Genomic DNA, 13402 nt, shown 5'->3' on the forward strand with positions numbered 1-13402 from the left:
ACTGCAATACTTATTCAGGTCTTGTACAAACACACATACTGCAGGTACGATTCAATCGCACGGAGAGCCAGGCCAATAACAAACATGAAGTGAGGTTATGAATAATCACAAACACCGCGCAGATAAAAGGACTGAGCACTGATGGCATATTTTAATGCAAGAAAAAAGGTACATTTGTATTAAGCATCAGTCACTAAAAACATCCTGTATTAAAATGAAGGAGCTTAGTGATTCTCTTGTGTTCATCTCGCTCAGGTGACGTGTGGACGAGGGAGTGTATAACTCTCCTCCTCCTTCACTGCAGCAGATGAGCTTTGTTCCATTGTCAGTATAAAAGGATGAAAGTCTCATGTTACAATTTTCATATAAAATAACCCTGGGGCTTAAAAAGGATTGGCGTGTTGGATCAATCCTGGGTCCCTTTTTGTCGTTATGCTGCAGGTAATTTTCCGTCGCAGGTGTGATATTCACTTGTTCCTCAGATCTCTTTGAACCTGAAAGAAAAGAACAGATGAAACCACTGCAAACACATGGTGCAAAATTAAACGCTTCCCTAATAATCAGCAGATTCACTCAATGTAATAAAACAAAAACCGGATCAAATAATCACCACCTGTGGATTTGACGAGTGTCAAAAGTGGCTATTGGAGACCATTAGTGGAATGAATGTATGTAGTAAAAAGAACAAAAAAGGCTTCGTTTAGCCTTTTTTGTTTTAATGGAAAATTCATTACCGAAAAAAAAAAAAAAACTGACGGATAATTACAAGGGTGTTAGAGACATAATGATATTACAGTTGAAGTGCATACATCATTTTCCACCTCAACACACACATTTCTGCTAGTCATTTGGGAAAACAGTAAAAACTAACAACTCCCAAGACGGGTTGCAACCTCTTGGAGTAATTGTGATTGCCTTGCAATCTCCAAAAATAGCCTTCACTGAATTAGATTGAAAGCAGGAAGGCCCAATTAGTTCAAGTACAGAATTGCTTTGGTAATGACGATATGTATTTTGGGAAGCCACTAATATCAAGTACATGTAATGGCAATTAGCCCAAGCAGCATCATTCTGCAGATTTAAAGGCCACTAGCTAAATATTGATGGTTAAAAATAAACCTTAATAAAGTCATCTGGCAATGATGTCATAGCATGGAAGATAAAAAATAAAAAATAAATTAAAAAAATTAAATATTGCCTTTATAGTTGCCTAAATAGTGCTATTAAAGATGATGAACTCCTATTGAAGAATAATCAAAACATTTATTAATCAGCCTATTAGAATGATCTCTGAAGGATCATGTGACACATGAAATTTAGCTTTGCCAACACAGGAAATAAATTAAAATATATTTAAATAGAAAACCAGAACAACTTTATTTATACACTACAGGTCAAAATATTTGAATAATTATAGAAGTGTCTATTAATGTATTTTTTATTAAATATTCAAATAAAATATTCAATATCTTCATTGCAATCCTAAGGTGAAGAGAGAGCAAATGAAAAAAAATATATATAACAGAGGAATTCATGCATATATACATGCATGAATTTGAATTAGGGCTGTCAACGTTAATGCATGCAATTAATTCAAAATATTTAGCACGTTCAAAAAATTTAACGCAAATAAATTAATGAAGTATGCGAAAATTATGACATTAAAGTAATTTACGTCACGCAGTTAGATGATCTTAGAAGTAAGGAGTTTATCACACGCATCTACAATGCCGCAAGAACTTTCTAATCTAAGCCTTTCGCTTCTCTGTTTCCAATCAGATCATTTTAAGCAACTCCAGGAAAGTTTTCAGTCCAGTTATCCAGTCCAAAAAAGCACTAATGCAAAGAAAATCAGTCTTAGGCTATAACATCTGAGATGGCAGAGAGAACAGTTTAGCTTTAAAACACAAACATATAGGACTTCTACAGTAAGTACGTGTGAGTCCGTTATATAGATGCTACAAAAAACTTGCATGGGCGCTTTTGGCACACTGATCACACATTGTATTTATGCACAGACACATTTCAGTACATTTTATAACTGTCATGTGTATGTTGCTGTGTTTAGTAATTCTGAATGGATCCGTGTACAGGAGTAGGCATATAATGGAGTCAGGTCCAGGGGGTTGGTTTAGGGTTTTTCCCCATGTGGTTCTGTTCAGTATCGAAACTTGACATTTCTAAAACGTAAACAAGCTCTAAACAAGTGCTTTTGCTGTTGCACTGTAAACTGAATTCTGAAAAGTTTTGGTCTGCATTTTTTTCTTTCATGTGAGCTTTGGTGTGCAAAAATGTATGAATTATATGGACTCCTTATATCATTTGGTTATTAGGTGTCATTTTGGAGTCTCTAAGGGTCCTTTTTTGGAAAGACACCTAAATTTACTTGCAGAAAATACTGTTTTGTGAGAATCATCCTTCAATCTGATAGTTTACTTTACTGGATAGCAAATGCTGACATATTAATCACGTTAAACAAGATAAATGATGTATGCTTAAATTTCACGATAAGTATGTAATTATTAACACTAAAGGGTGCAAATGTTAATCTATTGACAGCCCTATATATATATATATATATATTTATATATATATATATATAAAATATTATATTATATTTTTATATATATATATATATATACACATACTGTATATACACATACTGTATATACACCAATACATTTACATTAATATATTCAGGATCTCCTTACATTTCACCATAAACGCAAAGAACAAGAGTGAATTAGGGATATTCACCCTCTCTGCCTTGTAGTGTATCCGCACCATCCTCTGACCTCCTTATAGACGAGTCTGGACAACAGCTACAGAAATAAGAACAAGGGGAGACAGTGAGAAACTGGCTTGAAAACACACACCCTTCATGCTATTACACATTGGATAATATTACAGATAATATTGGAATAAACAATCATTTTGATAAACAGCAACTGAAGTCTCACCAGGCAGGCCAGTACATCAGCAGTAATGAGCATATAGAAAACATTGTTCCAACCGGTGGGAGAGATCAGACCAGCCAACAGAGGCCCAACAGCGGCACCTAGAGGTCATTAAACATGTTACACATTATGTAACGTTTGTGAAGTTTTCAAAACAAACATTGGTTTCTGAATGTTACATTTAAATTTACTGTCAATAGCCTTTTAAAAACATTGCTCGGTTTTTAAATGCCAAGAACAAAACGTTTAAAATTCACTGCCAGATTATAACACAATAAATAGAATAAAATAAAAAAACCTCACATTCCCTGCATACCTATTGATCCAGTGCCGTCAATAATGGCGGTCACAGTGGACAGTGCCCTAGAGTTCCCTCTCAGACACTCGTGGGTTCCCTAAAAGATAAGAAAAACATTATGAAATTTACAACACATAAAGCTTGATACATTACAAAACAGTTTATTGATCAGTTATTGACAGCGAGATTTTAAAGGTCAGTGTTGATATATCTGTTTTGAGTCTTTATTTATTTTTTGAAACTTTACAAATGTCCATGTGAAGAGCACATGGAGGAAAACGCTTACTAAGTCAGCTGATACAGCAGTGGTGATGAGGGCGTAGGGTCCATTCACGAGAGCACCACACCACAGCAACATGCCTGCGGGTCAGAAAAGGGCATAGGTGGAGGTGCAGACACAAAAGAGACATGCTGTTATTTGTGGGAATCAATATTCACAAGATAATTGTTTAATTGATAATTAACAACATCATTGGACTGTTATGGTGGATTCAAAGGCAAACTTAACTTAAATGCAATTTAAGTATTAGAAAAAAAATCTATCTTCAATTCTGATCATGCAGGCTGAAACGCATGCCAAAAAAAAAAAAAATGGTGGATTTCAAACCACCTATGCAAAATAAAAAATGTTTTTCTGACCAAAAAAAAAAAAAACACACACAAAAAAAAACACCACATGTAAATAAACACAAACACACAGAACAAGAAAACAAAACAATACCACAAAAAAAAACTAATCGAAAACAAAACACACACACAAAAAGAAAAACCCTTGGTACTCTATACTCACAGATGGTGGTTGGCAAGCCATTCTGGCCGATCTTATTAAACAGGAACAGCTTGAGAAAGAAAAGCAAATATGAATACCGCTAAGCAGTTCTCTAAGGAAAGATAAACCTGTCCATCCATTTAGAGAGGTTCACAGGTAAACTCGAGCTTGAAGGCGTTGTGTGTACAAGATTTCAGTAGTCTGTAAAAACTGTGAGCAAACTTTGACAACTTGTTGCGAGCTAGCCGGTTTGACACTTTTCTCTAGGAAGCACAATCTACTATGAGGAACATTTACAGACAGAATCAGTGTCGCTAGACATGAACATTGAACATTAAATCTGAACAAATCTCAATTGTATGGTCCATAAAGCTAATGGATTAACTTTAGTTAATGGATAAGGGGACATTCAATGCTTTTACATCCTCTTAATAGTTCAAATCAATTTGCAATATCTCGCTAAAACAGAAGTTTGCATTTCGTGTTTATTTTGTAGACATTTTGCTCAAAGTCTGGCCAAAAGAACAATTGAGACTCACCATAGGAGCAGCAATAATCAACATGGCACAGCAAGTCGTGGCTCGGCCCCCGCTGTAGTCAGATATCAATCCAGCCAGTATGCCACCTAACACAGAAAAGAAAAACACTTAGATATTTCTCATGGCTAAAATAAATCTAATATTTATCATATCCACTTGCTTACCCACGATTCCTCCAACATCAAATAATGTAGATAGGTCCCCAGCTTCTTTAGGATCAAAATGAGCTAAGGAATAGAGCAGACTCTGTGATTTGTTGCAATTTATAGGGATTTTTTTGACTGTTTATTTGTGCATAAGAGCCGAAGGAAATCTGAGAGCATCTGATGAAGGATTCTTACCAATATTAGAGATGTATAAAGGAAGCCAGTAGAGGAAGGTGTAGCTGACCAACTTGGCAAAGAGCAAACACAAGGAGAACTCCACCACACCCTGCAGAATGAAGACAGTACATTTTTCAACAATGACATTACTATATTTACTTCTGTCCTGGCAACAAATTAATGTAGCTGTTACTGTTCTGTACTAACTTGTACACATTTGCAACATCATATTTCCTTATTTCTGATGTTACTCAATAGGGTGAATTGCTTATTTCGTAGCATTTGTCATACAAGTTACTTTACATGAAGCATCTGCTAAAGGTAAAGGAATAAATGTAAATCCAAAAATGGACTAAAATGTTTGAAGACCGTTAAATAAGACTTTTTATTTTTGCATTTTACACTGTAAAAATTGTTTTTCTTACTAAGTATTTTTCTCTTATTTTCCACTACAAATTATGTATTTTCCACTACAAGAAAAATAATCTTGATTTCCCTTTGAATCATTTTTTTGTTTTAAGCACAAACTCACTTAATTTTGATGATTTATTTTTATTAAAGTAACGTTTACTTCAGTAGAGGTATGGCCACTACTACAGATAAAAGTCAACCAACTTTACTTGTCTTATAACAGCTTTGGATTGGCCATGCCGGGGTTTCCCATATACACTTATCTAAAGTTAAGTAACATTAAATAAAACACACCCAGATTTAGGTTGGTCAAGCAGCACTTTTGCTGCCCTACACAGAAATCCACTTCTTGTCTTTGCAAAACACGTACACTTGAATTAGTGGCAAATATTAGTCGTCACTAATCTCACGCAAAATTGCGGTAACATACGAATCCGTTTAATCTACTTGGGAAAACAATTTCAGAGTCAGTCGGAATAAAATCAAATGTAACGATTTATTATGCCAGGTAAATGTATCATGCCAATTTCATAATCAGTTCAGAGATAATAAATACAAAACATCAAATAGTCTGGAATAAAGAGAGAAGATGCGAACCTGACATTATAAAATACATGATGCGAAGTGTTTAGCATACACTCAGCATCACAGACTCATTTTAGTTACAAATCGCCCCGAGCCTCTTGTTGCAATTCATTATATACCCAGACCAAGACAGAAACTTCTTTCACATGGAATCATTTGCTAACAATGGGAATTTGCATTCAGAGATTACACCTTTTGTGAGGGCCATTTGCCTGGAAGACACACCTTCGCACCCTGTGTGCAAGTTATCTCTAAACTCTTGAAAACTTTATTACCTTTTGTTTTACTTCTTTGTGAATGAGACCTTCGTACCAGTCACACTGAGACGTTTCAAATGATACCAAACATGTATAATTAATTATTGTACACAATTAACATTGCATAGGTTTTTAGTGAGTTTTAGGGGAGGAGGAGAAGAGAGGGAGTAGGGGGAGATGATGAGACTGTAAAAGTGAGGTGTGAGCTGCACTGTGTGGTGCATCTCGGATGTTGCTGTTACATATGTAAGAGAGAGTTCAAATGTTAATTCTCAGGAGAGCCTTTTGATTTCTCACGGGGTAGCCCTGACTTACTAGCACCCACCTTACAGGCACCTATTTTTTTTATTTAATTTTTTTAAAGCTTGATGCTGGTCACTATTCACTGCCATTACATGGACGAGCATGAGCGGGGCATTTTTTTTATTCTCCTTTTTGTGGTCTAAAAAAGATAGGGCATACGGCATTAGAACAACTCCAGGGTGAGTAAATTATGACATAATTTTCATGTTAGGGTGAACTATCCCTTTAATTAATTTTGCTTACCCTGTAAATGTAAATTGACTTAAAAATGTTAAAATATTTTTTATAGAAAACAAGACAAAAATACTAGCAAGAAAAACATTTTTCTTTCAGTGTACACTTTAGCAAAAAAATTATATTTAGATTGGGAAAGCAAAAAGCATTTTTTTTTTTTTTTTTGACACTTGACAGAATTGGCTCATCTACAATGAACAGATCAGGTCAACTCCATCTCTTAAAAATACATTCTTTACATAGACTGACTAACAGCTGTGGGAGTAAAACTGTGAATAACAGGTCACTCACAGGAATCTTGAGCGCTCCGCCGAAGCTGATGGCTTCTGTGTGATCTTCCACCGGCTCCACGGTTGTGGAGGTGTGACTGCTGAAGATCTCCTCATTACTGGATGAGTTCCTCAAGAGAGGCTCCTGTTCCACACTCTCCTAAACACAATAGAGCCTGTTAGTGTTTTATAATGGAGGAAAAACTGTCTGTTAAAGGAAGAACAGTAAGCGACAATACTTAAAGTACATACTGTATACTTAATGGTGGAATACACTACATGACTTTTGCACAGCTTTTCCTCCTGATTTGCAGTCTGGAGGAGTCAATGCCAGTCTGCAGATTTTGGTTAGACAGAGTTGAAAGATTTCATAGAAAATCAGTGTATGATGGGCAGAGACTCCCATTTTTCTTTCTTAGCTTCAAACTATGATTCCTTCCAGTTGGAGGATATCAAACATGTTTGATATTTTGAGCTGAATTTAGAACACATACTGTTTTTATTTGATCGCGTGTCTTTTAGCAATTAGGCACGTTTCTGTGTAAGTTTGTTGTGTTCGGTACAACTTGAAAAACTGGTAGTGTGTGATTCTCAGTCATTTAGTGTATGAGCCCAGTTTGTCCTATGTAACCATTTACAAAGTCAGCAAGTGTTCTAAAATGTTCAGATTTTAAAAGTCATGTAATGAATTCCAGCCACTGAGATCAACTTAGATAATAACACAGTTCAACAGACAGCTAAAACTCATCCAGATTGCATAACAAGCTATTTTCTCTCTGTTCACGGGTGCTTCTGCTTTCAATTCTCAGGTAATTTCTCAGCCAATTCACTAGTGCTGTGTACTATCCTGTTGCAAATGAGAGGCCAAAGGTAATGCAAATACTTTAATTTGTCAAAAATGTTTTATTTATTGTAATCTAATGGCAGTCAAACAAGCATCAGTAAGCCTTTTCACATTAGTTTGCAACTCAGCTCACATATGAAAAGTCATTTTTAAATGAACTCACGTGGTGTTGTGGTGGAGTACAATTCACATCTTCAGGTTCTGTAAAAGAGAAACCGAAAGTTGTGATTCTGTTCCTGTCTTTTTTTTAACAACATGGATGCATAAACATACCAATTCCCCTTCGATATAACGTGTGACTTACTTTCAACCAAGAAGAAAAAGCAGATGACTCCAGTGCAAGCGATGATGATACCAGGCACAATGAATGACAGGCCCCACGCGGATGACACATAGACACCAGCAATGAGCGAACCAAGAATGTTTCCCACTGAGGTGTGAGAATTCCAGATTCCCATAATGAATCCACGCCTGCATGAACAGAGCATCAGGAGGACTGAATATACAGGGCAACCTGGCACTTTGACAATCTTAAGATTCCATTACCAATTATTTGGAGTTAAATTTAATTTGGAATTTCAAGGTCAACATGAAATCAAAATGGACCCCATTTACTTTATTAATGCACTGCCTTTCAAAAGTGTGGTGTTAAGATATTTGAATGTTTTTAAAAATACTTTTCTGCTCACCAAGGCTGCATTTATGTGATCAAAAACACAGTAAAAACAGTAATATTTTAAAATATTATTATAAAATAAAATAACCATTTTCTGTTTGAATATATTTTGTAAAATGTAATCTAATCATGTGATGGCAAACCTGGATTTTTAGCATCATTACTCCAGTCTTTGTTCTACTTAATATTTTTGTGTTAACCAGGATAAAAATTCAGGATTGTTTTTAATTAATAGAAAGTTCAAACGGACAGCATTTATTTGAAACATAATTCTTTTGTAATATTATACATTTCTGTACTGTCACTTACATAAAATAAAATAAAATAAATGTTTTATACAAATATAATCGTACTGACCCAAAAATTATGAGAATAATATTTAAAGCATGAAAAAAAGCCTGGTAACGCTTTACAATAAGGTACCATTTGATAACATTAGTTAATGCATTTACTTACATAAACTAACAGTGAGCAATGAGCATTATATTTTTGTTCACAGTGTGTTAAATAATGTTAACAGAACAGATAAAATGTTTGATTTTAATAATGTATTAGTAAATGTTGAGATTAACATTAACTAAGATTAATAAATTCTGCAGAAGTATTGTTCATTGTTAGTTTATGTTTACTAATGTAGTTAACTAATGTTAACAAATGAAACCTTTTTGTAAAGTGTTCCCAAAAGTTTTTAATCAAAATGTAATAAAATGTAATAACTTTGTCTGCCTCTCGCATAACTTAGGCCATCCAGGTTATTGGATAACGTTAATAAATAGCTTATAAATAGTTATTTGGAATAGTTTTACTAACTCAAATTCATATCTGGCTCTTTAAAAAAAACAAAAACACTTCACCATCCAATCAATTCCTGATGGATAATGATGCGTTTTCTTGTTAAATATCCTGTTTCACCCTGAAATGTGTCATATTACTGAAGTAAAATAGTTTGCAATTGAGATTTAATATTGATTTTATGTTTTATGTATGATTTTATGTTTATGATTTTATGAATCCATGTTAGGCATAGTGGGATTGTAGCAGCAGGTATGGACTGTGGAGATCTGCATTTAGTTGTGTTAGTGGAAAATGCAGATACAATTCTGCACTGTCAACAACACATATACTGAGCAAGCAGCACAGAATATGACAGTCACTTACTTTCCCTTCCCAAACCAGTTCCCAACACACGCTACCACTGCTGGCCAGCCTGTTGTCTGCACCAGACCATTTAAGGCCTGCAAAAGAAAAACGTATCAATCAGCAAACCTGATGAGCTCATGGGACATGTTCAAGAAGCAGTGTAATCCGCATGGTTCGGTCATGTGCTAGCCGTGTGACTCGTACCAACATGACTCAAGGTTTACTGTGAAATAACTCTGGGCCAGTAAGACTGAACTAAGATAATGCTCAACGTGATATATTTCTGTCTGTCAAACACTTATAATGTTTTTAATTTAATTTCGAAAAATCACTCCTGACTAGAAACTTTTGACAATGAGAAATTGGGGAAGAATCACTTCTGTTTTTTTGGTTTCACAATGAGAAATTCTGGGACTCTCTCTCTCTCTCTGGCAAAGTTGAGATTTAGATGAATTTTTCATTAAGCAACACACCTTTTCACATTGGTTTATTTATATTTATAAAATATATCTAGCTTACCTGAACTAAGCAATAATACCACAAAGAGTGGATTCGCCAGTAAAATCCCAGGCCAAAAAGAGCAGTGAAAAGGCCACTGAGAAGCATCCCTGAGCTCAGGTAGTAACGCAAGGGCAGTCGCTCTCCAAACATCCCACTGTCAAAGATATTTCAAAAACAGGTGTTATACCTCAAGCAAAACACCCCAGTCTAACAAAGAAAATCCAATATCATACCTAAAGAACATGCCGATAGCATATGCAACGAGGAAGCAGTTGTCCAACACTCCAAATAGGTTCTGGTAATTGTTCTGGTCTGAATTGAACACAGAGATTGATGCGTTAATACACACTACTGTTTAAAAGTTAAGGTCAGAAATACATTTCTGTGTGTTTTCAGAAAGAGCATAAGAGACTTCTTTCAAAAGCATTTTTTTTTTTTTTATCTTACCGACCTCAAACTTTTGAAAGTGTGTGGATGGAGGGATGAAGTGCAGATCTTACTTTATTAAAAATAATCAAACTCACCAAAAGGAGCCCAATCACACCAGGTGTCATTGTCAGTGATGTTGAGGTCTGCTGGGTGAATAACATTAGAGCAGTTTCTGTGCAGCTGACTCTGTCAAAAAAAAACACACACAAAAAAAAAAACACATAATTATAAATGTATTATTTAACACATCTTACACAGGGAACTGCAATCATGTGATTTATCTGTATAAAAAATCTGTTTGTTGCATGACCTCTACAGATCAGGCCTATCACTCAGCTAGTTAATGTTTAATTTCCAGGTCTATGAATTTTTATTACCTTGACAATACTGATAGGCTTTCGAGAGAGGTGGTAGCTGGTGTAGAAGACAAATGTTAGGATGAGGATGGAGAATCTGTACCTAATCAAAAGGAATAAATAAAAGGAACATTTTTAAATAACATTATTTACAACATTGGTGAAAGCAGAATGTGTTTGCCTTATTACATAAAACAGTCAAGCAGTGATAGAAATGAAACCACATTTCGTGACGCACAGGAAGACACTTCACCTAAGGCAAACATACACACACTGAATGATCTATATGAATTTTTTTTTACACATTTCCTGTGAGGGGGAAGCATGGTTTGGTTAACACAGTGTTCATCAGTTTGAGGGCTATGCACACTGCAAAAGAGAAACCTCTCTGCTCTGTGCTTACTGATCAGGTACGCAAATATGAATAAGCAGGTTTAAACTGTGATGGAAGATTCTTAACAAATAAAACAAAACAAAAATAATAATTCGAAAAAATTAAGTTTTGAATATTTAAACAGTGTTTTGAGTAAGTAAATTGATTTATATGGTGCACTGCATGCTTAACTTGTGGTTAGTGATTTTTAATCAGATAAAACAAATACATAAATAAAATAAAATTGTGTAACTTATTCAACACGTTTGAGATGTACATTAGCACTAAAAGTTAACTGAAAACATTACCGATGATTAATGAGGGACTTTTAAGCAGCGTCAAAAATCAATAACACTACCAAAAATCAATAATCACGTCTGCAACAATACAACCACACATGATGGGTTAAATTTAACATCATAAAGCCTGTTATCTGTACAGAAGTATGATGTGTTTACATAGGGCTGTTTACTCACCAGCTGTCTCTGGAGAAAGAGGTAATGAGTTTGATGCCCGGGGCAAGAGATCTCATTTTTACAGGTTGTTGGTTTCGTTGTAAAAAAAAAAAATAATAGCTTTACTAAAGATTAACCGACGTTATAAACAATACATAAAAAATCCCATTTCTATTAAAATTCGTAAAAACGCAAACTTAAGATTAAAATCGTACCCGTAAAATCAAAAGCAAGTAGCCTAAAACATACAACGAAACTAGCTGACTAATCGCGTTTTGTACCTCAGATCAGATCAGTTTGCGTTCATTTCTCACGACCTAAAACTACGAGTCCATCTAAACATGTTCATTGGAAGCCGGTAATCCTAAACCAGATGTAAATGTTCCCTTTAAAGTATCGGAGACGTACTGTCATTTCCTAATTCCAGAGGTGGAAAAACCTTAAAGCGCTCTGAATTTCCAAAGATTTCCATGGTTGCCTTGACTGGTGGTCCGTCTACGTTTTAAGCCGGGTGCTATTAATACCCGTTAGTCTGGTCTACAGCATCACATGAGAATTCATTGATCTTTAGCTCAGGCAGTGCAGTTGTACCGTCGCCATTCCTGTTTTCAATTTCCATCCCGGATTTGCGGCACACACACTGGACTCGATCTCACGGCGGAGTGAACATGTGATAGCCTACAGATTGACGTCATCGGAGCCTTAACCCTTCATTATTCGGTTAAACTGGCCCCATTGTCTATCTATGGCAGGGATTCACAAACTTTTGTAAGCCGAACCACTTTGACCTGAAATATTTACTTAATAATTTAGTGAATATATATTAAAATGTTTTAAAATGTTCAATAATTTAGCAACATTGTCACATGTTCACCGTTCTCTAATGTCGGTCAATGGTCACATGACATGCATGTAAAGAAATAAAATATTGTGTTTAATAAGTTATGTAAAAATATTTGAATTGTTATTATTTTAAAACTGTTTATTCATTTAAATTTGACCTTTTTATCAATTAATTATTATAGTTTATTTAATGTAAGAACCTCCTGCAGTTCCCACAGGAGTCGCCAGGGTTTTGCAGATCCCAGTTTGGGAAACTTTGGTCTATGGTTGTTTTGGTCTTTATTTTTTTTATTTTCAAAAATCAAAATTACAGAATTCAACAGCAAGTTCTTGGCATTTCTTTTACACATTTTCACATTTTGCAAGTATAAATTGAAACACACACACACACACACACACACACACACACACACACACACACACACACACACACACACACACACACACACACACACACACACACACACACACACACACACACACACACACACACACACACACACAAAAGGAACTTAAAATGAAAGGGCATCACAAACATAATGTTAAATTAATTTAGCAGGAATACAGTTCTTTGAGCTTTACTATTTTTTAAAAAACTTTACAGATTCTACATACATTTTAGAAGGCTGTTCCCAATTATTCATTTATTTATTCCTAATTAATTTTTTCTAATTACAAAAACAAATCGATAAGTGTTAATCGATAAGCAATACACCAGTTACAGTGATTTTAATAGGAGTAAATAAATAAAATATACCCCCCACACTCACACACAAAACATCTTAATTGTGATCAATTCATTGTGCATGGTCCTACTTTCTTTCTTTTTTATATAGGCAA

General features: G+C 34.9%; 1 protein-coding gene across 2 annotated transcripts; it reads right to left on the reverse strand.

The window, feature by feature from the left end:
* Window positions 1-123: 123 nt before the first annotated feature.
* slc37a2 (solute carrier family 37 member 2) lies at window positions 124-12395 on the reverse strand. Of its 2 annotated transcripts, none has more exons than XM_082169710.1 (18): window positions 11741-12395; window positions 10913-10994; window positions 10631-10721; window positions 10340-10418; window positions 10125-10260; window positions 9624-9700; window positions 8094-8260; window positions 7953-7990; window positions 6968-7105; window positions 4905-4995; window positions 4728-4790; window positions 4564-4649; window positions 4046-4094; window positions 3542-3615; window positions 3274-3352; window positions 2961-3058; window positions 2758-2822; window positions 124-494 (listed from the first exon to the last, which is right to left on the reverse strand). In XM_082169710.1, exons 1-18 carry the CDS (start codon window positions 11794-11796, stop codon window positions 479-481), a joined length of 1485 nt encoding a protein of 494 aa, XP_082025836.1. In that variant the 5' UTR covers window positions 11797-12395; the 3' UTR covers window positions 124-478. The 2 variants fall into 2 exon arrangements, with proteins under 2 accessions (XP_082025836.1, XP_082025837.1); XM_082169711.1 differs by having other exon boundaries at window positions 2712-2822.
* Window positions 12396-13402: the final 1007 nt, after the last annotated feature.

The sequence above is a fragment of the Leuciscus leuciscus genome, assembly GCF_965113295.1.
Source record: "Leuciscus leuciscus genome assembly, chromosome: 5".
Lineage (NCBI taxonomy): Eukaryota > Metazoa > Chordata > Actinopteri > Cypriniformes > Leuciscidae > Leuciscus > Leuciscus leuciscus.